The 27,954-nt window shown below is 40.0% G+C and overlaps 1 protein-coding gene across 3 annotated transcripts; it reads right to left on the bottom strand.

Annotated features, from left to right (window-relative positions):
* Positions 1-549: 549 nt before the first annotated feature.
* Positions 550-27,954, bottom strand: LOC105395608 (ubiquitin carboxyl-terminal hydrolase 4). Of its 3 annotated transcripts, none has more exons than XM_038121653.2 (14): positions 27,705-27,954; positions 24,520-25,371; positions 22,588-23,724; positions 14,446-14,524; positions 7,908-8,066; positions 6,919-7,049; positions 5,866-5,963; positions 4,618-4,770; positions 3,917-4,010; positions 3,240-3,328; positions 2,714-2,850; positions 2,144-2,222; positions 1,742-1,840; positions 550-1,270 (listed from the first exon to the last, which is right to left on the bottom strand). In XM_038121653.2, the coding sequence occupies exons 2-13, from the start codon at positions 25,159-25,161 to the stop codon at positions 1,759-1,761; spliced, it is 2,880 nt and encodes a 959-aa protein (XP_037977581.2). In that variant the 5' UTR covers positions 25,162-25,371; positions 27,705-27,954; the 3' UTR covers positions 550-1,270; positions 1,742-1,758. The 3 variants fall into 3 exon arrangements, with proteins under 3 accessions (XP_037977581.2, XP_037977579.2, XP_037977580.2); XM_038121651.2 differs by having other exon boundaries at positions 27,694-27,954; XM_038121652.2 differs by lacking the exon at positions 27,705-27,954 and adding an exon at positions 27,490-27,675.

Here is a 27,954-nt window from a genome sequence, read left to right on the forward strand (position 1 = left end):
TGCACCTAGAATACACATCTAGAATATAGATGAGCAGGTTTCCTCACGAGGTTTTCCATTACCGTAAGAGCACATGGTATTATTGTACTTAAACTCTTTAATTGAAAACACAATTGAAAGAATTCATTGGTAAAGGCCAGGATTTGAACCCACGGCCTCTCGATTGAGAGGACGAGGCCTAATCCATAACGCCACCACCGCTCATGAGCTGAGAATTTACCCTACCATAAAGGTAATTCAATCTATTAGGGTAGGGTAAATTCTCACACACACGTTTCCCAGAATGACCGTCATTTGGCGGCTAGCTACATGAGGCTTGACGAAACCTCCACAGAAATATACTGTATTCATTCTTATTTGGCGAAAAAGGTAAACAATCTTTGTGTGTCTTTTTAATTAAAATACTATTAAACAAATAAACTACGGCCAAAATAAATGGTTTCATTGCGAAATCAATAATTTTTGCTTGTAAATATTTCATTTGACATTATGTTTTATTTTATAACTCAAATTAGTTCAAATAAACAGACATTCCAAGATTGCTGAAAATCTACGACAAGTAAGAAAAAATACATTATACATAGAAGCAGTGCAAACTTTGCGAAATGTCGGTTGCTGTAAACTTATGTCGTCCGCACCCAATTGCCACCTTTATTGAGATCAAACAACTGCGATGGAATAGGCTATATAAGTTTGGGCTAGCCACATTAATTTGTGTAATATTTTGCTATGACTAATTAAGTACTGTGTTACAGGATATATTTTTAATAACACTGTAGGTATGGATATATAAATGCATATGAAAGAAATATTCTCTTCAAAATATTGTTTTATAAATTGTAGGAAATTAAAATGTCATAATTAATTTGATGGTGTGATGGACTAGAAATTTTAACTTTAACATTATTTTACAGATTTAATTCAATTAATAAATATCTACATTTAAATTGAGTGTACCTTTCTCATTTCTGTCACAGAAATAAAATACAATTCAATACATTCACTGATAATTTTATTTCACTTCAACAACCAATAAATTAAATAACAATGATTAAATTAATTCTATAATATATATTATTATATTTTTGCAATAAATATACGCTTTACATTTATTTGTATTTACATAATATCTTGATATTAATAAGCGTGTGTATGTATGTATAGTTAAATTTTGCTTGTTTTTAATAATTTATTTATTATTATTTATATATAAATTACTTACGATTACGGGACTGTTTTTGACTATAAATAACTCTGCGATCGGACGATCCTGAAAAAATATGGACTATATATAGCTTTATTTAGCATGCATTCAGTTACATAATAGCGTAAGAGTATTTGAAACTAGTTTCATAAGAGTATTATAATATTCAAAAATATAATAATAATTTCGATGAAAACCACACGGTCCCATTTTTGAACTGATAATGACCGCTGGACGGAACTAAATGTATGAACAAAAGTTGAGAAATTGCTCAACCTTCTGACTAGTTTTTGACACGCGCAGTACATACACTTGCGGAATCTAGTATTATTTTGAGCCCGTAGCATAAATTTTCATTGTGAACGTGAAGTAAAATTACTCTATTTATTTTGTAGGAAAATTTTTGTTCTGCTAACGACTGCCATCGCCAGGGGCGCTGTCATATTTTCGTACAAAATTACTTAGATTTTTACTTCACGTTCACGATGAAAATTTAAGCTAAATGCTCTGTGATTACGCCCCTAAAGGCTGACTTACCGCACAAAGCAGGCTCCTCACGCGGCGGCGCGCTGCAGCTCGTAGAACAGCACGTACGCCTCCGACGACACCACGGAGCGCGCGCTGATCGGCGTGACGCTGGAATGTGGAGTGTGGTGGTTAGGATTTTGTAATATATGTTAACAATGGGTGTAAAAAGTGACGGTTAGGATTTTGAATAAACGGTAGAACTTCATTCAAAATCTTTGTAATAATAAAGGTAGGTATCGTTTTAATTTATAATTTGGAAGACGGTTGAGATTTGGAGTGTGTGTGTGGAGGATGGGTGTAAAATGTGTAGGGTTGGATTTTGAACTGGGGGATTGTGTACTAAATTTCCATCTCCTTTATATTTGGATGCTCTAGAACCGCTGTACTCACTCATGTACTCATTGTACTCACCGCGAATCGTTGTACTCGTGCCACTCGCCGGTGTAGGGGTGCTTGCAGTACGCCGTGTAGTGCCCCGAGTACGTCGTGCCTGGAATTTAAAAAAAATAATAATTAAATGACATATTTAATCAAATACAATTACAAATGTATGCATCATTTAATTCATGTAAGACAAAGTTATCCAGCAGATAGCATTCTACTCCACCTCTCTCACTCACCGGAGTGATTACGGATGGCATTTAGGTTGATATACGACATATCATTATAAAAAAGGTTCCCCACTCAGCATTCTCCTACGCCTCTATACTCACCGGAGTGGTCGCCGACTGCATAAAGCTTCATATACGGCATGTAATCATAAAAAAATAAAAAGGTTCCCCACTCAGCATTCTTCCACGCCTCTCCCATCTACAGGAATGGTTGCCGTCGATATAAAGCAGCTATATACTCAACCTTTTGGCCCGCGGGCCGCAAATATCCAAATTGGACAAGAAATGACGAAGATACAGCGATCAAAAAACCCTGCTCAGCTGGCATGTTGTGAGTAAAGGTGCCCCGCTCAGCGCGTGCTGCACCTACCGGAGTGGTTGCTGACGGCGTACAGGTTGTACAGCGCGGGCTGGCGGGTCGCGGCGTGGGGCGACATGTCCAGCTGGCTGAGAGGGAACTCGACCACCACGTTGAGTTTGCCGCGGAAGCGTTCCGTTGGGGAGAACCTGGAAAATAGATAGATTTATTTTTATTTGTTTTACTAATATTTAAAAAAAAAGTTTTTGCCGGAGATGTGCGGACATCTCACACGGCCATCCGACCCCAAGCTAGGCAGAACCTGTAATGTGGGTATCGAACAGCTGATATGTCTACACAAATACATAGATATACATATTAAATATAAATATCAACACCCAAGACCCGAGTACAAATATCTGTCTTTAAACAAATATCTGCCCCAGCCGGGAATCGAACCCGGGACCTTCGGCTCAGTAGTCAGGGTCACTAACCACTACGCCATTCAGTCGCCAAATTATTTATTCATCATATTAGCAAAAGCTTTCCTACTCAGCATAATGCCACGATTATCAACTAACAATGCCTTTACACTCACCGCTTGAGATGTATGACGAGCACCTGCGGGAACTTCTGCACGGAGAGCCACTTGAGGCACTTGCGCCGCACGCCGCACTTCGAACACGTCTGCGAATGATACAAGTTTAATTATAATCACCTGTTTATTTTATACTTGTGAAGAAGTTACATTACATAGTTAATGAACATAGAGTCAACTTGAATACGCTGAATTTTCAACTGTCTTTATTTTATTTACTTCCTTTCGGTTTTTTAGCTACCCTCTATATTAAAGATGCCAAGTGACTTAAATGATATTTTAGTTTCAGTTCAATCAAAGGATGATGCGTTTGCTAACACTACGCTAAGAATAGCTGATTACCACAAAAGGCTTACCAAGTGTTTACACACATTTACATTTCACGTTTGAGTTTACATTTCACAGCGCTAGACACCTCTTGAACAATATCTATGTTTTTGTGGTAAGTCCTTAGGGTTGATGTACATGCATTTAGTGAGTACGAGTTCTCGAGTGGAGACCACGAATAGGCAAACGCAGCGTGGGACGCCCTCCTGCCCGCTGGACTAACGACCTTAGGCGGGTAGCCGGTAGTGGTTGGATGAGGAAGGTCTAGGACCGAGTGTTGTGGCGCTCTTTGGAAGAGGCCTATGTCCAGTAGTGGATGATTATTGGCTGATGATGATGTGAGTACGTACCGGCTTCTCGTCGCCGTCCATCTCCTCCTCCTTGGTGAAGTGCTGCAGACACTGCTGCAGCTTCAGCGAGCCCGTGCGCGACGGGATCGGCAGACTGGAAGCCATAATCATAATAATAATATATGTTATACTAATTAAAAGGAAATACACGGATAAGTTTTCCACTCATCAATTCACTTTTATAGATATCAGGTAATATTATTATATTACGTGTATATTATTATTAACTATGTATTTGTTTATTTAAAAGAACTTCCACCTTTTAGTAAAAGGTTACACATTACATTTTCTTAAGTATTCTTTGGTGCAGTCTGAGACATAGAAATCTGACCCCTCTAAGGTTAATTGTCACTCTTGGGATTGTTTACATCACAGGCACATTTCTGCCATTTTTCTCCACGCATATGTCCATGTAGATGTGTCTATGTGTGTGGCGACCTATCTTAGCTACAAGTTCGAAAGACAACCAACTGATGGCACTGAAGTGGAATACGCAGAAAATTCATGAAGAAGATTAGTAGGCAAATTGGTGACCCCGACATGATTCGCTTTTACTACCGTCTATCGGTAGTATTCCAAATTAAGTATAGCTATGGCAGCTTTTCCTAGCTACGGTATATTACTGGCTGTAACTATTAACTCTGTGTGTCTCTATGTGTATGTGTGTCTATATGAATGTATATTATGTATGTCAATAGTACCTGAGGTCCCAGAAAGGGTCAAACGTGACACTGTCGTTCTGGCAGTGCGTGCATCGTAGTGTGGACTTGAGTTGTCCCACGAATATGTCCATGATCTGGGAGTCCTCCATGCGCAGGTAGCGCTGCCAGGCTTCTGCGGCTTTGGCTGAGTCACTGGAAATTGATGGATAGATAAATGAGGAGGGATACTTACACTTAGGTACACTTGTCCAAAATTAATAATGCACATGCAGATCTTCACACCCGAATCATTAAATCGTAAGAGCCTTACAAATAACACCTGCATTTGCACCTTGTTCGAAAGAAATAGGAGTCAATATCATGTGTCACATAATCGAAAACAACCAATCTGTCAAAGATTTCTATGCGCATTATCAATTTTGGAGCACTGTACTATCTTCTATATCGTTAGTAGGTTGGTTAGTTTTGTTGACAAGGGTTTGAGTAGTTGAGTAGTATCACACATAGTAGATAGTAAAATATTGACATTTATAAAATAATTTCATATTGGCAATGGCATCGTGTAGACACAACTATATTTATTTCTAAAAGGCAGAATTACTAGCTTGAATGACTAGCCTCCTGTATCCCAGACATAAGTCGTCTTTTTTTTCTGATTCGTAATGCAATAATAATATTCAGTCACCATTTTGCAGATAATTGAGAATTACCTACTAGCAGGTTAGTTATCGACGTGGAGAAACGTCACTACAGCGCGTTTCGCTATAAATACGACGCTGTGATTGGAGGCGTTTATCAACGTCGATAACAGACCCGTGCAGGTGGTTTATTCATAAAAACTAAGGGCCACCTGCAGAAACATATTAAATCTAGATTTAGTGTTAAATCTCCATTAAGGGCCACTTGCAGAAACATATTAAATCTAGATTTAGTGTCAAATGTCGATTTAAGAAACGTCAGTCCATATAAAATTTGACACTAAATCGAGATTTAACACTAAATCTTGATTTAATATGTTTCTGCAAGTGGCCCTTAGTGTCAAATTTTAAATGAATTGACGTTTCTTAAATCGACCTTTGACACTAACTGCCAGTTTCTATAACTCTTATCTATCCATAACTGGTAGGTAGTTACTTTCTTACGATTTTGACAGATTGTTACTTTTGATTATGTCAAAATCCTATGAAAGTAACTACCAGTTATGGATAGATAGAAATATAGAAACTGGCAGTAAATCTAGATTTAAATGTTTGTGCAAGTGGCCCTAAACCAAGTTGTGCTACTCACCTGAGGTTGTCGTCGATCTCGGTGAGTATCGGCTTGGGCTTCACGGTGACGCGGTTCACGTCCTCGTGCAGCCCCTCCAGCAGGTAGCGGAGGAACTCCTGTGGAGAGAGAGAGAGAGAGAAAGGGGTTGTAGGGTTAGCTTTATCATAGAATAGAATAAAGTTTTATTTCAGACCACGTCCATAAAACATTGTAACAAAACATAACACATGAAACAAACAAATACAAACATACAAATGCAGTAAATACTTAATACTAATAAATACTAATCTAATCTAATCTATCATAGAATAACGAGTACTAGTACTAGTACTGTACTTGTTGTTATGGTTTTATGTTGAATGGAGGTGAGGAAGGGCATGGGCATAAAAGGCGATAAAGTAATCCTTCAGGAAGGAAGCAGATTTTTTGAGAGAAAAGAGAAGAATGGGGTCAAGAAATAGAAAATGAGTGAGTGAATGAATGAATAGTAATTCTATAATTGAATGGTGAGAGGTGCGTTGTACGATTAGTTTTATGTTGAGTGGAGGTGGGGAATGATACGGATGTAGAGTTATAATACATTGAGGAAGGGTGTTGGTGGTACAGTAGACCGAAAGAAGGTAATTCTGAACAAGTTTAGTACTACGACTTTTGGAAAGTCGTGTAAAAATCTACTTTCCTTATAAAAAAGTCACGTGCATCTAAGTATAACAAAGTTTATAAAGGAAAGCATTTTTAGCGTGGTATATTTAAAAAAGTTGTTTAGAATCCTTTGGCTTAGGTACTACATCCAATTTTTTCAATATTTTTTTAAAGAAGTTCTTAACAAAAAAAGATGGATCTTTGAGAGAATAGGAGGGAGAATGATTGAAAGAAATTAAATTTGGGCGTGAATGAATACCCCATATACAATGACGCTCCTTGATTTAAATAAGTGAATTAATGATTGAATCACAGAATAAATGAATTTTGCGGGTGGCTGAGTGAACAACTCACCTGCGCTGTAGTCTGAAATCGCAAATATGTGTGAATGATTGACTCAATGATCGAATCACTGAGGTGGCGACTGACCTGCGCGTCCTGCTGGCTGTAGCCCATGAACCTGGGCGCGAACCGCTGCACCTGCGCCTTGAGGCTGGTGGTGTTCACCACCTGGTCCCGCGCGCCCGCCTCCCACAGCTCGCGGATCACCGACACGAACGCTGCAAGACATTGCTTCAATAAGCAGATTTCACTACACAACTTTTTGGGGTTAAGAAAGTTTCGGTAAGGTTTGTATTGCCTCGCTTCGCTCGACTCTCTAGATTTTAGGAAATGCGGGGTTGGTTTATATGGCCTCGCTCCGCTCGGCGATTTGGGCTTTAGAGAGGGTTTGTATTGCCTCGCTGCGCTCGGCTCTCTAGGCTTTAAGGAATGCAGAGGTGAGGTGTATAGCCTCGCTTCGCTCGGCTCTTTACGGTTTAGGAAATGCGGGTTAGATTTGTATTGCCTCGCTTCGCTCGGCACCTTAAGTTTTAGGAAATACGAGCTTTAGAGAGGGTTTGTATTACCTCGCTCCGCTCGGCTCTTTGGGGTTTAGAAAGTGCCGGTAAGGTTTGCATTGCCTCGCTACGCTCGGATCTCTAGGCTTTAAGGAATGCAGGGGTGAGGTGTATGGCCTCGCTTCGCTCGGCTCTTTACGGTTTAGAAAATGTTGCTGGTGTTGCCGGACCGCGCACAGTAAGCGACGCATAGAGCGCGTGAGTCACGACTCATTTGCTACATCTTTAAGTCAATTAGTAATCGAGTCAATGATGAGAGAGGGGATCGTTGTTACTCCACGTTCGTAGGAATTACCACCACATACCCTACACGTGATCCCTGGGTGGTGCCAAGAGAGTAACAAACCTGGCAGCTGCACTGTTCCGATCCGGACACTGGTCTACACTACACACTATGGCGTCAAAGAATTCGAGAAATAAAAATGGCTCTTCTAAGAGCCCTCAAACAAAGAATATCGGGCCTTCAGTCCGTATCTGCTCCCTTAATATAGAAGGAATGAAATGGATGAGTGCTTGTACCCTTCATGAGCTTGCCCTTCATGGGCGAGAGCGTGGTGTTGACGTGGCTCACGGCGCGCTCCGAGCCCGCGTACTCCAGCAGCGGCCGCGTGTTGGACAGGCACTGCAGCACGCTGTTCATGAAGCACGTGTTGCCGATGTTGCGGAGACCGTTCAGGCCTGCGAGACAAAAATCAAATATTATTTGTTTTGTATCAATATCCGGAATCCATCTTGAGTCAAGCGAGTGTCTTTCCGCTTACAGTCGGCCTAGCATTTCCTCTCTCGTACAGTGGCGCCATCTTACCGGTGTTGTTGCCGGAACTGTCATGACGCACTTGGCCTGCTTGATTCTGATTTTTCGTCATTATAGCGTCGTGTTTCGCGCCGTGAACATCGGTCTAGCTTAAATAATCACGTCGCTCCAAATAATTATTTTAAAAAATAAAATTTAATTTAAGTAATCCTCTCTCTGTAAGCAATGGAGAACGAAAATAGTGCAGTTGAAAGTGAAAAAAGTGCAGTTGAAAGTGTTAAATCGTCCCGGAAAAGGAGTGCTTCACCAAGCTCTAGTGAGGACACTAGCGCTTCTACATCCGAGAGTGACTCCAGCCGAAGAAAATCAAGAAAAGTAAGGAAGCGGGACGCAGTGAGTAATAATGTTCATGTTGAATTTTTATCACAACAAGTGGCCTTCCTGACAAATTTGATTTCTCAAAATTATGCGGCTAATCCGGTTTCCGGAGCATGTACAAGTGTCACAAATACCGGAAACGCAGCCGAAAAAACGGTACAAATTTCAAACGAAAAAACGGTACAAAACTCAAACGATTTAGAATTGCGTGGCCCAACAGAAAGTAGCGATAAAATTGAAATATCGGAATTTTCGACAACAGTGAAGGACCCTATTTATCCTAAAGCTTCTGACCCTCACCTAAGCAGACTATCACAGTTGCAAAGATTTAAAAATGATGATTGGTACGCAATAAGATTCTCCGAGACACAAAAGAAATATGTAGCCTCACCGGGTTTTGTCGAGCTTAGCGTAAATGATGAGCTTAAACGATTAGAAGCTGCGGCAATACGTGACGACCCTCGTTCTCATCTCTTGGAAAGAACATTTGCCAGTCTAACAAACGCAATTTTAACGCAAAAAGATGAGTTGCAAAGGTCGTTACAAATGTTAGTGGATTGGTCAAATGCCGCTGAAACAAATTTAACATCTACAACTTTGTTTGCGAAGATAAAAGAATTGTTTGCTAAAGATTCTGCGTACAGTAAAGTTTCTGATGATTTATCCCAAGTAGTTTGTGGCCGACGCGCAGATTTAATAAATACACGACGGGAAGCTATTCTACGACAAATCCCGGATGATTATCATCGTGATGTACTTCAAAAAATCCCACCGACACCTCAACATCTATTTGATTGCGATTTAATACAAAGTTATTTGCAAAAAATTGGGGGGGTGGATAAATTAATGACGCATTCACGTCCATCAGTGCATCAAAATAACTTCAAGGATAACCTGTACCAAAGATCCAAACCTTCTACTAGTAGACAAAACGGCGAATCATTTTTTCGAAATACCCCCGCAAAGAAAACAAAAACGTCTAATAATCGATCCGGTCAGTCCTATCGCGGAAAAAATGGAAACAAGAATAATCAAAAGGGGAAGAAGCCTCGATCTCGTACTCCCCCGAGAGGCAAGCGTTCACAATGACTCTCAACACTTTCGAGGCGGCTGTCTGCAGCAATTTCAATCTGCATGGATAAGGTTAGGTGCACCGGACAGAATCTGCAGGTTACTAAGTGGTGCCCCAATTCCTTTTATACTAAAGCCACCTCTAATATATCCAAACTCTGCGGTAATAAAAAACTATCAGACCAAACCATCCAAGCAAATGAGCCTACAAATACAAGGTATGTTGGATGCCCAAGTGCTGGAGGAGGCAGAGCCGTCGCCGAGTTACCTGTCGACCTTCTTCTTGGTCCCGAAGCCGGACGGCACTTTTCGGCCAATATTCAACCTAAAACAACTGAACAGGTTCGTACAAACCAAGCCATTTCATTTAATCAGCCACTTCAGACTGCCAAGCTTCCTACAAGACGGCGATTGGATGACCAAGCTAGATTTGAGCCAGGCCTATTTTCATCTGTCGATCTGCCAACGACATCGCAGGTTTTTAAGGCTCATCTACAACCAAAAACTACTGCAGATGACTTGCCTACCCTTCGGCCTTGCCTCAGCGCCCAGAACGTTCGCCTGTCTCACCAACTGGATAGCGGAGTATTTAAGGGCCCGGGGCATCCGATGTGTGGTCTTCCTGGACGATTTTATGGTAGCAAATCAATCAGAACAGGAGCTACGAGACAACATATCGTTCACGGTGAGTTTGATGCAATACCTAGGCTGGAGCATCAATTTCGACAAGTCTGTGCTGGTTCCGACACAGTGCCTCGAATTTCTGGGCATTACTTGGGATACAAAACGCAACGCAAAGTCCCTGTCGGAACCAAAGTGCTTAACGCTACGCAAAGTACTACAGATGCAGATGTCGAAAGGCAGTTGGTCCCTAAAACAGTATCAATCACTAATGGGGAGACTCAACTTCGCCAACTTTGTCACACCTCGTGGCCGGCTGCACTGCCGTACAATACAATACTACAGCAGACAATTGCCGAAACAACACCCATATCGCAAGGTGAGCATTCCACAACCAGTTCTCACAGAAATGCTATGGTGGATGGCGGCTATAGGCCAATCAACACCGATACACCCCAAGAGCATAGATCACCTACTGACAACAGATGCTTCGGATATCGGCTGGGGAGCGCAGATTGGAGACACCAAAATAGCAGGTACTTGGACACCACAACAGGGCTCATGGCACGCGAACAGGAAAGAGATGTACGCGGTCTACGCTGCAATAAGTCAGGAAGAAAACCAACTCAGGGATGCTCAGATTCTATTGCAAACGGACAATCGGACCGTGGTGTCGTACATAAAAAACGAAGGAGGAACAAAGTCAAAGAAACTGCTCCAGCAGACACAGCAACTACTGGCGCTTCTCGATCGGCTGAACATTTCCCTAACAGCTCAATACTTTCCAGGCAGATTCAATTCAGTAGTAGATGCACTGTCCCGGGGGAAAACGTGCCCAGAGTGGCACCTGTTACCACCAGCCACGACAAGAATCTTCCAGAGGTTCGGAATACCGGATATCGACCTGTTTGCCTCGAAAACCGCACATGTCGTTGCAAGGTACGTGACAATGGACCCGCAGGATCACCACGCACAGAGACACAATGCGTTCTGCCATCAGTGGGACTACAGACTTGCCTGGGTTTTCCCGCCCCCGAACTTAATCCCCCGAGTTCTAACTCAACTCAATCATGCGAAGGGCAGATACATTCTAATAGCTCCGAAATGGAAAAAAGTATTCTGGAAAGCAGATCTTCAGCATCGAGCGCTACAGGTACCCTATCAGATTCTAGACTTACCGCAGAGCCTCATCGACACGAGAACGGGAATACACCCACCGGAAGTGCAGGACCTGTGTCTGGAGGCATGGCTGATTTTGGGTGGAAAGAGTTAGTTTCCGACTGGACGGAACAAGAGCAGCAACTTCTAATGAGCAGTTGGCGTCCGTCTACCATTAATACTTACAAGCCAGCATGGACGAGATGGAGGAGATGGTGCGGGGATCATACAATCAACTTTAAGAATCCTAGTGCTGATCAAGTAGCACGCTATCTCGCCCACCTGCATTGTGATGAAGGTTTGGCATATAAAACTATACTAGTGCACAAATCGGTCATTTCTACGTTTACAAATATTAATTCAAATACTGATTTGTCTTCAAACTTCTTTGTAAAACATATGTTGAAAGCTATATCTGTTGCCAAAAACAAACCTGTTAAACCACCAATATGGAACCCGAAAACCCTCATTGACTATATAAATTGTAATATAATTAATGAAAATAGTTTATATCAAGTTTCAAGGCTTACATCTACCTTGTTGCTTCTAGCTTCTGGACGTAGAGTTCACGACTTAACGCTTCTAACTATTGATACAGACAATTTAGTAGATGAAGGCAATGCTATAGTTTTATGGCCAAAATTTGGGTCGAAAACAGATAATGTTAACTACAGGCAATCTGGGTGGAGGCTTAGAGAACATCCATTAAAAAATTTAAATATTATTTATTGGATTAGAAAAATTATTATTTTATCTCAACCTAGGCGTCAAGATAGTAATTTAAAAGATTTATTTATAACCGCTAGAGGTGAGCCTAAGCCTGCATCCAGAACTGTCCTTGGAGGATGGGTGAAGTCCTTGCTGCGCGACGCCGGCATAGAGGCTCCGCCAGGAAGTGTACGATCAGCTGTAGCTCCATTAAATTGGCTTGAAAAATTCCCAATTGATAAAATATTAGAGACAGGCAATTGGAAACAGGAACATACTTTCCGTAAATATTACCAAAAAGAAATTATTGTTGAGACAGCCGAAAGGAATGGTAATGATTCTATTTCCCTTTCAAACTACTTCCAGCCTGTACGATAAATTCTAAAGTTAATGAGTTGATTGAATCAATATGCATGTTACTATTTAGCAAATTGTTTAAGAATCACATTAATTGTCAGATTATACAAATTATTAACATTAAAATTAACAAATAAAACCAATATTGTTTTAATTGACACATTATAGCGTCAACAAACACCAGGAGATAACAAACACATCACTCAAGATGGATTCCGGATATTGATACAAAACAAATAATAGAGAGTTTTACCTAAAAATAAAACTTACCTATTATTTTTTCATCAATATCCGGAATCCAGGTAAGACCTACCTGGTGCATCCCGAGTGCCATAATGACGAAAAATCAGAATCAAGCAGGCCAAGTGCGTCATGACAGTTCCGGCAACAACACCGGTAAGATGGCGCCACTGTACGAGAGAGGAAATGCTAGGCCGACTGTAAGCGGAAAGACACTCGCTTGACTCAAGATGGATTCCGGATATTGATGAAAAAATAATAGGTAAGTTTTATTTTTAGGTAAAACTCTCTATTTTGTACAGTCGGGGTCAGAAAGCAGACCCTCTAGTGCATTGGTACTCAACCTTTTTTATATAAGGGCCACAAACACGTTTAAGTCATGGTGTCGCGGGCCGCAAGTTTTTTTTTTTAACTATTATGTATAAAGCGATGTAAACTATCGAATAATAATATAAAAAAAACACATGCATACACTACTCTGTTTAAAAAGTATCGGGATTAATAAAACAAAAAATGATAGTTATTCATCCAAGTTTATTTTATCACCTTCAAAGTATGCTCCTTCAGAAACGATACACATACGTCACAACGTTTTTAAACGATGTTTCTAGAGTTCTGTTTGGCACTCACAGCAAATTTTCCTTTTTGTCTTCTATCGATTGTTAGTTAAAGTCATGTTGACTGTTTTATTTGATTAACGTGGTGCTGGTGTTGTGCACTCGAAATTCTTGCCAGAAAGTCAAATGGTAGGAAAATAATATTATTTGCGGGTTATGTAGAATTTAATACAGCAAATTCGACGAAGAAGGCCAGATTGTGGAAAAAAATCGAGAAAATATTTTGCACAACGATATCGCGCCTTTCGCACAAGGATCATTGTGAATGAAGTTTTGAGCAAACACTCAATAAATACCATCGAGCATCCACCATATTAACCAGATATGGCTGCAGCTCACGGCTACAGCTTCTTTTTTTTCCTAAACTCAAATTACCACTTCGAGGCACGGTTTCCAATCGATAGAAGACAATAAGAAAAAAACGCCGCGAGTACTAAACTGAAAACAGCGTTTAAAAAAATGTTGTGATCATTGGATAATTCGTTGGCGTATGTGTATTGTTTCCGAAGGAGCAAACTTTGAAAGTGATGAAATAAATTTGGATGAATAACAATCATTTTTTATGGATATACCTAATACCGATACTTTTTACACAGAATGTATGTTCTCTATTATCTCCCATGGCACGCGGGCCACTGATAAAGGCCTGGCGGGCCACATGCGGCCCGCGGGCCGCAGTTTGAGTATAGCTGCTCTAGTGTCTCTGGGGGTGTAAGAAGTAACTGGCTCGAGAATTGAACCTTTGTGCAAAACCCAACGTCTAACCTGACCCTCAAAGGTTTCTGTGTTTTAGGGGTTAGGTGTTTTTGTCCTTGGTTGTACAAAAACCTAAACAGGAACCTGTATTACAGAGCGCGCCCCGAAATATCTAAATAAATAAGCCAAACGGCTGTTGTAAAATGGCATAATACGTACTTAATGGTAGTCAAAAACAAAATACTTAAAATTCGATAAGGGCTCTATCTTGTGGGCTGGGTCAGAGGAGAATTGGGGTTAGAGACTTTTCAGAGGGAGGACAAAATAAATCAGACTCCTTTTATAAATTTAATTTAAAGAAGTACATTGTGGTACGTGACGATCCATAGCTCTCTGCCACCCATCTGGGAGACAGGCGTGTGTATTATGTATGTATGTATTTAATGATGAGACTCACCGTTAGTGTCACTGCACGTGGTCCGCTCCGCCTCGCTCCGCTCGGAGCTGCGCCGCGCCGCCGCCCCGCCGCCCACCTCCTACAACCAACCAGCTGTTACTCTGTGGCCATTGACAAATAGGCAAGCGACTGTTACTCTGTGGCCATTGACGAATATTGCTTTTACCTGTTATGCTAACACCCCACTTGGCTATTCGTATTTGCGTCTTTTCCAAAACTTCCATCTGCGGTCAGCATATTCTTCAAAATTATTGCCGAATTTGGCCACGTTTTTAATATTTGGCAAAATAGACAAGTGTGGTGCCAGCATACCTAACTGTTGGGATCAAAGTGTTTGGCCGTCAAACAATGATGCAATAGTAAACTTTTTAAATAAGTTTGTAAAAGTTTTAACACTGTATTTTTTAATAAACTTCCCATTTGCTAGTTGGGATATTTAATTAGATTTTATATTTGAATTAGATTTTATATTTAAATTTGAATTTACTTTTTATCATTCCACTCTGAATATGGTGATAGAATAACAATATGATCCCTAAAACATGTGCATAGAATTTGAAATGTAAATTCTGTGTTTATAAATTTTACTAAATAAATTGACCATATTTGTTCGTATAATAAACTACCCTATAATCCATTGTATTGTAAAGGTAGTTTCAAATCAACTTGAAAATAAATACACAGAAAGACATGCAATAGTATAAGCTACAAAAACAAACACACACAAACAGTGAAAACCAAAAATCATGACTCACCTTATTTCATAAAGAATGATATGACCAAAAGCCCAGTAGGTGATTTAAAAAAACTGATTTCGAAGTACCTAACCAAACTGAACAGAGTGAAAAATACGATGTCCTACCAGCTTCACTAGTAGCTTTACACTTTTGTACAATCTGGGGTAAAGAAATATGACCCTTTGCATGGTGCATTGCTGGGGGTCAGTTTTCTTTGCTCCAAACTGTACCTTTTTTAATTCAAAAACCGTCTACGCTTCTATCAATGATCAGGCGGTTTGTGAGTTTGACAAGGTACAAAATAGTGTAACTACTAATGAATCTGACTTTACCTGGATGAATCTGTCCTTATTTCACAAATTCTTACTATCCTTAGCATAAAACGAAGACTAAATATAGTTCTGGTTAAAACCCGTGTTTGGACTACTGATTTGTATACAATACATGTACTGTGCTACCACAAAAAACTTTAAACACTGTTTAAATAGTGTTTAAAACGAAATCTGACAGTTTTCCTAGGCGTTTGACAGCGCTAAACATCTGTTAAATACTGTCTAAGTTTTTGTGGTAAGGCCCTTAATCTCTGGATTATAAACGGTACTAAACCAGTACTATCTTTAGTCTACGTTTTACAATAACGGGATACCTGTTTCAAATGGTAGTTCTGGATGACCCGTCTACCGGGAAACGTCTCGTTATACTCCCGTTTGAAATACATTTCATACATGCACGGTAAGGCCAAAGTAAAACAGATAATCTTCCCGAAACATATAGATATCTGGAAAGAGAGGGAATCCTTTGCTTATTGGACCAACATACAGGGTGGGATTCAAGGAGCTTCCTGTAGTGTATGACACTCGGAATAATAACATCCTGCACAGATCCTACTTGTCTCGAGTACATATGTCAGTTGTCTGTGCCCAGCTGTCAGTGTGGCGGATGAAGCGCGGGTTACAAGCAAGTGGGCGTGTACTGACGAGCCAAGTTAATCAAGTGTTGAACAGTGGTTTATTACAAGAATCGAAACATTACACTTCCTATTGGCTGATCTATGTACTTAGTAACTTTATTAAGTTATTGGTTGAGTTTTTTAATTTTAGTTTCGACAAAAGTTTTTTATAAGTTTGTTTTTGTTAGAGTTGTTTTTTTATAATAAAAGTTGTTCAATATGTCGTGTAAATTGACCTTTTAAGAGGAAGTTCACTGAACAAGTTGCATCCTGCATGGAGTACAAAAAGCAAAGGATTTTGCCATAGACTATCGAGTTGTAAGACTTTTTGGAGCTGCCACGGAATTCTATTAAAAAAGTATAGCTTTTTCAATGCCCTATGAAATATACATACAAATACATACATAGGTACAGACATGGGTAGCTTTTTGTAGCACAACTTAACTGCCATAAAACTAACCTATGCTATAATAAGAAATTCTATCGGCATTGTTGGAAAACGCAAAGAAAATGAAATTTACAAACGAATGCGTTCAACTTGAAAATAATATATTTCTTTGTTTTTTATTGGAAAATATATGATGTGTGTTAGAATATTACATTTACAAAAACATGGCGCGTTTTAAGGTTAGGAAAAACTATAAACGACAAAACTCAAGTTCCCGCCAAATCACACGCAAGACGCAAGCAAGCGTTCGGAAACGCGTACCATGCGCGACCGCAGCGTCAGCGCGGCGAGTGCGACGGCGTACCCGCTGTGCTCGTGATTTCCGAACGCAACCCGCCCCCGCAGGGCTCTAGCCCGCTCCTGTGTTGCCACTACAAAATATTTTTTGCTTATTTTGGGGAAAATTTTCATTCAAACGTTTTAAATATTTTTATTCGGAAGCAATAGTTTAATTTTGGAGTTTAAACGTCTTAAATAGTTTAATTTTGGATAATAAGAAAGGTCTTAGGAAAATTCTCATGGATGATAGATACGTAGATAAGTAGCTTATTCCTAATCCGATCTACATTTGACAAGAGTGTCGAAAAGCATAAAAATACCCAGTGAATAATAAAATTTACTTGAATTTACGCGTTTGGACACAAAGATAACTAGATGTGTATAGCTCACAGACAGTAAATAACGAATGATTCATACCGCCCGCTCGTCAGATGTACATCGCATTGAGTCACTTACTACTGTCTAGTGTACCTACATCCTACATAATAAGAGCTTTCGTAGAAAGAGCTGCACTTTTGTCGAAATGACGAACTCTTCAGACGGACAATGTAGATCCAATATAAGAGTAACAAAAGGTAGCCAAACTAGAGTTAGCTAACACCACAAAATTTGCTCATATTGAAATTTCTCATATTTCAGAAACTTCATTTAGAACAATGGTTTTTATCCACCTTACATCGTTATAATAACGACAATATTTTACTGTTTTTTTTTTATTTTCGGAGAATATCATTTACAAAGGACCACACTTTCTTGTAATACCGGTGTTTTGAATTCAGACATCATGCAATCTAGTAATCATGTAATGCTAGAATGCGACACGAGCCCTCAAGCACTTCCTGTCAAAAGTGCAACTCTATCTCGCCTACCCAAACGCCCCTACACTAACAAATCCACAACAAAATCACCTTCGCTACCTGATAATTGTTCCCGCCATACCGCGCGGGGCGGCCCCCCCCCGCGGCGCGGCACCAGGCAGCGCCGACAGCCACACCTCATGCAGCAGCGCCGCCACGCTCGTCGCCACGCATGCTACCACCACCAGCGCCTCGTAGTAGCTCAGCATCCAGCGATGTGGCGCTTCAAGTGATTGTTTTAGCGCTTGAAAGTTTTTGAGGTTAGGTCAGCATTCAGCGTTCAGCCGATTTTCTGACGTTCGTGTTTTGTTTTTCAAGGTCTTTTTGAGGCTAAGTTGGTCAGCATTCAGCGCTGCGTTGCTTCAAGCGATTGTTTGGCGTACGAGATTTGTTTTCAGGGCTTGTTTTTGAGGTTAGGTAGGGAATGGTTGTCGGTTAACTCAGCATTCAGCGCTTTGGGCGGATTTTTTCACGATTTGTTTAGACCTTTCACGATTTTTTCACCTGAATTTTTTTGAGGTTAGGCTTTTTTCACTTTTGTGTATTGTGTTTTAGATGTTTTTGAGGTTAGGTTAGGAATTGTTTGCGGTTGATGTGGCAACCCTAAACGCTTGGTGGTTTTTGAGGTTGTCAGGTTTGAGATTCCTTTACAAGTGAAATGGTCGTAGAATATAGGCTCTTTATTGGTTCAACTTGGTTGGGGTTTTGGGACTAATTCTTACAATTTTGCTTTAAGTATGGTGAAATTGGATTGATCCATTTCAGAGAAAATTTTCGTATGGAGAATCGAAAGACAGAAGGGTTGATCTTGAAAATATGAATGTATTGTCAATGGAGACCAATTTTTTAAAAATAGTACTGCAGCAATACAAATAAGTAGAAAATGTGCTTATAACATCGATGTCGAATATAGTATGAATGAATTAGCACATAAATATGATATAAAGAGAGGCGGAATACATCGTTAGAGTACCTATCAGCTGATCAGTCAAGACAAGATTCACCAGCTCTGTACAAGCCTATTCACTTGTGATTTCATTAAATCTCTGCTACAAGCGTCCATATCTTTCTCAATCCACTGAGTCATCAAATCACTCGTTTATCACTCGACGATAGATCCAAACACTTCAATTTAAAGTTCACTAATTCACTTTCGATTTGATTTCACTTCATTAGGTCAAGGCAGATCAAATGCTTCTTCTACTGCATTGACCATGATTACACATCAGAAGCTAAAGGTTACTTTGTCTGTTTACAGGCAAACTTTCAGTCAATCACTTTGTTATTTACTGTTTAAAACTATTATCACAGTAGCTATCACGTAGTCGACTCCAAAACACTAACAACATTTAAAATCTGTATACTACAACTCGTCCACATTTGTTTTTGCATCAACACCGAATGTTAAGAAGCTGGTTCAGTTTCAGTTATCACCTTTAAAAAACAATTTTTAAGTAGATAGCAAACTTCGTAAACAACCTGCGATTTTGAAATTAGCGGTCTTCGTAAACGCGAAAGCTAACGTCGCGTATATTTGCCGCGAATGTAACATCACGTGACCCCCATGGCGTCTAGGCGCTGCCCAGTCGGGCACTGAGGTGTTCCTAGCGGGGTATCGCCAAAATTCACTGCCAAATTTCACAACCACTGTCATGTAATCTTTCTAGATAATGCACGCTGGCTTCAGAGAGTTACACGCTGAAATAAACCTTAGAGTTTTGAATTGAGGGTTACATTTTGAATGAGCATTGGGGATGGAAAGGCCACGGTCAACATCTTTAGTTTTGTTAGGTACTTTTCGCTTTTCCACATTGAAAGGGAAGGGTTTTTAAATCTTTCTAATGAATTTTGAACAATACTATAAGTATGTAGTGTATTGACGACCTACGAAATGCTGATTTGTATAGTTTTTGAGCAAAAAGGTAAACATCTAACCCTACACTCTGATGGTTACAAAACTTACAAATTACCTTCTACATTACAGAAACCAGCTTCATTAACACCCGTTATCGTCCAAAAACAACACAAAACGGCTAAATTATCTAAAACATAACGAGAAATTCAAACAAAACATTCAAAACATAACTGACACATTGACAATACTGAATTTCAATGACAGCTTTCGTTTTTCGTAACGCGGCAACAAGAAGTTCGGAGTCAATAAGTACGCATACAGTGAAACTATAAAGTCCTGAAATTAATGTTTGAGGAACTAAAATTTTCAGGAGCCTGGCACCATTAGAAAAGAAACATAAAAGTCATAACAATTGTTTATGTCAATAGGCGGTTGGCTGTTTTTTTGAATTTTCTTATTAATTATAAGGATAATCTAGATAAAAGCAACAATTTACGCTTGGTTGCAATTAGGAAGATGAAGAAAAATATTCGTAGTCAAGCTAGTGAAGTTATTTATCGAGTTTTAATACAATGTTTAGCGGAACATCAAGCTGGACATATTTTGTCGAATTTGGAGGATGTTTACGCTCGTACAGCGTCTATGACGGGTATGTAGCATTGTACAAATTGTAATAACTCATTTTTTATTAGTACCAACGCTTCATTTATCGATAAACCTAGGTTTAGAGCCCAAGTCGAACATTGTTTACATACCACTTATTGTAGGTTTCATCTGGTTTCAGTTGAGTCAAACCTTAACATTTTGATACTTGAAGAGATATGTTTGTTCACTTACTAAATTCACATTGTGTGAATCTGGGGGGCATTGTGTAACTCAAAAAGATTTTTTTATTTTATTTTTTAGTTATATCGGACCAGCGTGCCAAAGAGGGCAAAATATGGAATATTTCTAACTCCTGGAAGAAACAGAACTGGCCGTCCAAAAAGAGAAATTGATGTCTTTACTATGGGTGCCCTTCGTCAACAGATCCAGTTTTTTTATACAGTTAAATAACGTTATCTAAATAAATATTTATTGGTTTCACTATTAGCCTTCATATTAACACCTTCTAGCTTGTATAAGAGCTTTTTGTGGATGGTAAGTTGTTTTTAAATACATAAATAGGTAGGAAGTTAACAGGCAAAATTTCAAGTATCAAAGTCAGTTATGTTTCGCTATATAGGGTTGCTACATGAAAGATAGCAGTGCCCTCATTTAATTTCAGGACTTTATAGTTTCACTGTACAGAAGGCAGGATATTAACTTCAGAATAATAACAGCCACACGCTTTGCTAGAAGACCTTCACTATTTAGAAAAGTAATAAAACAATAAAATAGGGAGAAATTTTAGAGTTGAATGTTGCCGACAAAGTATCTAGTTAAAAATAGGCATCAACTATCTAAGACTAACAGAATCTCAAAAAATCTAAGAATAGACACTATTAAATATTTTATGTAGATTACGTACGTTCGTGCAATTCACAACCTAACCTCAAAAACTCACGCAAAGCGCTGCAGAAAATTGGGGGGAAAAGCCGCGTGTCGCAAATTCAAGATGGCCACCCGAAAAGTTGACGTGCGTGAAAGAAAAGCGCGCAGCGTCAGTTCGGGTTATCGCGATGTTTTATTTCCAGCCAGTCGCATTTCGCATGAGTTTAAATTTAGAACATATTTTCTATTGGAAAGAGGACGCGTTCAATTTCGTAGACTATTGTCGCGCCAACTCTCAACAGAAAAAAAACATTCGGTATTTAAATTTAATAACTTAAAAACATGGACATGGCGGGAAAGATATTTGTTTTGAAGCTTTACGAAAAGGCCTATGTCCAGCAGTGGGCAGTGGCTGATGGTCAGCACAATCTTATGTCCTTTAGTTGCACAAGAATCATCGGATTAATATAGCGTTTATAAACTTTTATTCGATCGAATATGTTGGAACCAATATACCATCCACCTATCGGCTTCCGGCACAGTCATTTTGACAGGTGGTTAAACAGTGGGCTTATATCCGAGTCATTAACGACAAAGTGGGTAGTTAAGCTAATGTTGTAATCGTAATGAGCAAACTCTCTCCGCCTACAAATTGTTTGTTATGGTTCGGTGAAAGTATTTTGTGTTTCTATTTTATTAAATTCAAAATTCTAGAAAAGGATTGTAGCGAGTTTTAAAACATTGGACGAGTGACTTGCGTATCGGTCGCAAACTTTGGATCCAACGTTCTGACAGTACACTTTTCTATCCTATCTATAACCACCTGACACCCACACACACACAACATCAGTAGCACACAAATAAATGACCTGAATTGTTAAATGGCAACGAACTCGGTACTTTTAAAACCTAAAACAGTCGTCATACTGAGTACCTGTCTTGTTTCGGACATCATTGCATTGTTCTAGACTTTTCTTAATTAAATTAGGCTTTAATCTTTGTAGATTTAGTAATAGGGGTAGAAAGAATAGAGTAGTTTCTAGGGTATGTTTTTTACTATTGCCGCGTGCTTAAATAAATGTTATTTCCTTCTTTAAAAGTAATTAACACAGAGCATTCCTGCTAAAAGGTAACTAATCAATGTATTTTAATGTGTTCATTAACCTACATTCCGTGGCAGCTCAGACCGACACTAATCCTACCAATTTCTTATGACACCAGAAATGAATCGACAAATTCAAATGAAAACACCCTTACCGCTTACACCAGAGCTCGCAAACACCTGTAGATCGCAGCATTGTACGTGTTATGGACGAAAACAGATACAAAAATGTGCAAACAAACAAAATGAGCCAGAATGTAATGATATTCTAGAGGTACAAGAGGGTCAGTCTATATGACGAAAAACGAAGTTTCGGACCGCTACTGCGCGAGCCACGACCCTTTTTCGCTATATTAAACGTGCCGATTGCACGACAGCACTCGTTCGTTCGTTTTTCTACAGTATAGAGTGACCCTCCAGGTATGGAATAATGCGCACTTACCGTTGTAATGTCGTCGTAATCTTTGATGTTCAGTTTCCTTCTAGAAGACGGCGAGTCTGGACTCAGATCTTCGGCTGGATCACTGATCGTGCTCTCTGTACTGGTTTCCATGGGCTTGAGGTCCACTTCATCGCCGTTAGTTTGCAAATCCTTCTCTTTCACTTCCAAGTCTTCGCTGCGTTTCTTCAAATAGTTCTCGTGTTCAAACGTTTTGTTCTCGAACCCTGTCCCGCTCGGGGATTCCACTTCGTTATCCAGCAAGTCTCGACTGTCATCTGTTTCGGAGTCTATGTATTTGATTCGGTTTCTGGATTTCTGAGATTCTTTTGGCTCCGGTTTTGGGTCTTCGTCAATGGAAGTGGTGACTTCGATGAGTCTGGTTTTAGGCGTGGAGCTGCCCGAGGCGACGGGCTGCGATATCTGGATGTAGGACGCAAAGTTTGACGTGTGCTTCGGAGTTTTGATACCTTGCTTTTCTATGTCGTTCTTGAGAGATTCTTTCTTCGAGTTGACAGTCACTTCTGGACTCCGCGACAACCTTTTGCGTTCTTTCGCGTCAGCATCTCCGTTCTCCACTTGAATGACGGTAGATTTTTCCAGAATCTTCCCGATTGGGTTGTTCGGGTCCAACTGGCTTTTGATGCTGGCGAGCCGATCGGACGGGAGCTTAGCGTTGAACGAGACTGACATATCGTTGCTCTTGTCTACAACAGGTCTGGCCAGTGAGACGGGTTCAGATAGCGTCTTGCTGATGGAGAGATCTGAGTTGGAGTTAGATCGTGAGCTGGACGAGCCTACCTCCCACTTGTGCCCTATCCCGTTCTTCTCCACGCTCGGCTGGTGCACGGGCACTGGTTGCTCGTCTTTAGGGAGTATCTTTGTGTAGCCTGAAGTCCCATTTTCACAGTTCTTCAGCTGCGTCAGGTACTGGTCGACTGCGGTTTTCGACGAGTATTTGGTTTCATTCGCGGGTAGTTTTGTAACAGTCATTTTAGGATCGAACCTCTTGCGTATCTCGGAGACGGATGGAGGCACTTCGTTGCCGTTGGTGTCCTTTACGCCGTTGGTCATAGAGTTGCGTTTGCTGTAGCTCGGCGTTGGCGAGGTCTCCTTGTAGGACCGGCGGCCCTCCGGTCTCTGGCGTTTACGAATCAAGCGTAAGTTTCTCAGACAACAAATGGGCTAAACAAATTGCGCTGTGTGAAAGTGTGTGTTAGTTCGACATTTACGAGTTACATGCGGAGCCGGAGACACCAGAAATTCTCATTTGTGATGCTTCGGCCGGCTCTGAGGCTAATGTTGCTACTGGGGTATCGCGTGAAAGGCTAGTCTAGATGCTGTAGCGGACAGAGATGACCTTTCGAGCGATACGGAGTAAGTGAGTCTAATCAACAGTAAGCTGAGATCTCTGAGTGGCTCATCAGTGCGCTGGTTAATGAACATCCACACACTCACACACGCGCACTCGGCTGCGTGTCTGCGAAATTATTAGGATTGTCTGTTGTTTTTTGAATGGAATTTGAAGGTATATGTGGCTTGTGTTCTGTGTTTTAAGGTGTGTTGTTGTGCATAATGTGTTCAGTTGGTAGATTACTGACGGATTTTACTGTTTGTATAAGTGTACTATGGGTGTAAATGAAACTTAGACACTAGGCGTATTATGGGTGATATATTCACTTATCAATAAATAGGCCAATTAAATAAATAAAAAAATCAACACATGAAATGTCTGCTCGAATAAATTTTGAATTTAATTTTAATTACCACATTATAAACAACAAACAACATCAAACGAACTGTACAAGTCAATAAACAACCGGGCCTCCACAGGGCACCGTTTTAGGTCCTCCTTTTTACAATATTATCTTGAACCGAAAAGTATCCAAAATTTCGCAGACACTCAACTAAAAATCAAAAGGAGTCGCCACTCACCTCACTGATGGTGGAGCCGGCGGTGGAGTTCCTCGCCTTCCGGACGGTCCGGGCGTCCGGCGCCGGCGGCCGCCCGATGTCGTTCGATATCGACTTCGACCGCGAAATCTCGCCATAACTGTTCTGGTTCGCCTGCTGCTGCTGCTGGATCCGCTGCGTCAACGGCACATAATTCGCTGGCGAGTATTTATTGTACAGCTCGGCCGTCGACATGGCCAGCGCGGCCGAGTTTATCACATTTCTTTTAGGGTTCCGCGGCAACGGGTCGCTGATACTGGTCTTGCTGCTCTCGCTCCGCGTCGTCGACAGATCCCGCGAGCGAGACTCGCTACGCTCCGAGCGGTATCTCGTCGATATGCCGCTGTCAGAATCCGTGACGCTCGGAGCTCTGGAGCTTCTGGAATATTCGACTAGAGACGTCTTTCTCTCCCGCTTCCCGTCGACATCTGAGTATCGGGACCTGTACTCTGTGGTTCGGTCTCCGATGCTGGTCCGGATCGAAGAGGACACGTAGGTGCCGCTCCCGGACCGGAAGTAAGGCTTGTCTAGACTTGGCGACGAGGTTAGCGTGGACCGGAACGAGCCAGAGACAATAGAAGAGGCTGGCGACGAGGTATATCTGGTTGACGATACAGCAGGCATTTTGGCTTAGTTAGTATAAACGGTTTTAAAATTAAATAAATATCTTCTGGTTGTGTTCTAGCTAGGCGTGTGCTTTTAACACATTTTAGGACTAAAGTGAGGAGTTTGTTGAGTAGAATGAGTGAGTTTAAAAGTATGTTTTGTTGTGATATTTGTTTCTAGACGGAGGTCTCTTTCTGAGCATCTTCTTAGCCGGCTGAACTGTTGTTCCTGAAACAAAATAATCGTATTTTAGATTAACTTTAAAGTAGGAACCTACATTGAACTTCTTTCGGTGACTAACACTTAACCCTTTATAAGGCAGAGTAAGTCCAAATATCTCTTTGGTTATGGACCTTAATTTGATGTCATAAAGTTCAAAATATCAAGGCCATATATTGCCCAGAGCCTTAGAAAGGGTAAAGCTGAAATAGCATTGGTTACTGAGCTGAAAAGATTAACCACTCAGATTAGTTGTCAGTTGCTGACTGAACAGTGACATGCCCTGCAAATGTTTGGTACCTACAGTAAATTTTACTAGTTTCACCTGTGTTCATATTAGTTAATTTTGTTGATTGTTTCATCTTTCATATCCTGTTTGGTCTGAGTCTAGGCAATGTTTACTACATATCCAAAATACAGGAAATAGTAAACCTGTGGGCTATAAACTTGTAACCTGTAAGGACTATCCCATACACGTATAACATAGACACAGTTTTGCTCAGAAATGTGCAACGGTTGAACAGATTTTGATGAATTGTAATGTTATTACTGAAAAAAAAACTTAAGGAAGGAAGTTAGGCCCTGTCTACCACAAGGGTCAATTACGGGTTGGTGGCGACCCCGATAAGCAAGCTTGTGCTGAGAAAGTTAATTGTTGGGTAAAAATGGTAAATGGGCAACCAAACTGTCCGACGTTTTCAAGCTCCAAGCCTCCAACTAGGTTTAACAACATATAAAATTAATTCATTTAGTCTCGGAAAAAATATTTCTTATTGATATTTCAATCATTTAATTGTTTATTATATAAGTAAGTTTTGTGATACACATATTATAAAAAATATAATTTCTTTCATAAAAAGTACAAGGCTTTCTTGTCAAGTATTAAAGCAATTTTAAGATAACAAAATGCAACACTCTCTTAACCTTGAGAGATATTAAAATTTCTTGTCAATGCTTTAGTGATAACATTATGTCATGATCAGATAAACAGATAGCTGGTGGTTTGCAATACTACTTCCTACACAGATGGCCCAGGTTCGCTTCCTATGTCAGATATTCAACATAATGTCACATGGGAGTTTAGGGTCAAAGGCCTAGTAGGCCTCTCCATAAGCCTGCTATGGGATGTGATGTATAGCTTCTAGTAGCACCTTTTGCAAGTTGTCACCCCTATGAGAGCGTCCTACACTATGTTTGGCTAATCATGGTCTCTACTGCAAAACACATTTACCCCATTGGTTAACGGTTCTTCTTTAGTAGAGTATGTATAGACCAGATTTGTGTAAATAAAGTAGATAGCCACTAACAATTTATTTTATGTTAATTTTAAACATTAAAGAATGATGTACAAGCAGGTATAGGATAAATATTTCTTCAAATATGCAATGAGATTGGGCAGCGGTTTTATCCTCAAGTTATTTTATCTCGCCAGCACTTTATCAACACAAACTAAACTAACTTTAAACATAACGAAAAAGACAGCTTGTCTAGCACCAAATTAACAAAAATAGGACCAAATTATTGAGTTATTTCATTGGAATGCAACCTTGCCTTGCTTTAATTGATTTGCTGAGTTTAAGCAATTATCAACATACTTCAGGATTATTAAAGTATTTACCTAGTACTAAAAGTTTTAAATTTTAGTTGTATTTTGTTTTGATAGTATGTTAAACAGGATATAGGTATTCTGTACAGACTGCCATAAAAATAACATGGTTGGGATGGAATCTAATGAATAACATATTTCACAAAATATTTGTAATTTTTAAAGAATAGGTGTTGTGTGTATGTTTAGTGAAAATATTAGAAGTTAGGTATTTAATTTAATAAAGTCTAACTCCTTTATTTCCGTACAACTAATCAGATTTTGGCGCCAAGGTCACGCACGCCGTAGGCTCTCTGGCGACGGTTATCTTTGCAGAAAAAAAGAAAAACTTGCACGAAAATATCAGGAAATCGTTCAGAAATGAAAAATTCGCACCAAATTAGCGTTTCACGAGAACAGCTGTCTGCCTTTCTTGTAATATGACACCGAACCAGAAGAATTGATTCATTGGTTCAAGGCCATCTGTTTTTATACGATTTTATGATGAATAAGAGGGCAAATATCACTTTCACAGCACTCACCCGCCTCGCACTCGCAAAATCACACAATTTCGACTAAAAATACACTCCCTGGTGTATTTTTAGCTAGAAAGACACAGCATGACACATAGATTTCGACCACTTTCGTACACTAATTAAATTTTTCAGCATCACGTGCGACATCGGCGCACATTTGATAATTCGATCGTTTTCAGCTGCATAGCGACGGGATACCCTGATACTCACAAATTACACACTTTTGGTAACAAGTAGAAATCTCGGTTCGGGATTTTGTAGAACAAATAAGTTTATTGCACTGACACAGTTACTCCAGCCACCAATTCACTCGCGCAAATCTCGTTTGTCGGCACTTTCGAGAGTTAATATGAAAAAATTGGAGCATTTACGTGCGTATAGCGTATTTTTCTTCCAGATTTGTAATTTTAGAAGGCTCCAACTTCAACCATTGCCTGAATAGTGACGTCATGACGTCATGAAATATGTTGG

This window comes from Plutella xylostella, chromosome 30, assembly GCF_932276165.1.
Source record: "Plutella xylostella chromosome 30, ilPluXylo3.1, whole genome shotgun sequence".
Lineage (NCBI taxonomy): Eukaryota > Metazoa > Arthropoda > Insecta > Lepidoptera > Plutellidae > Plutella > Plutella xylostella.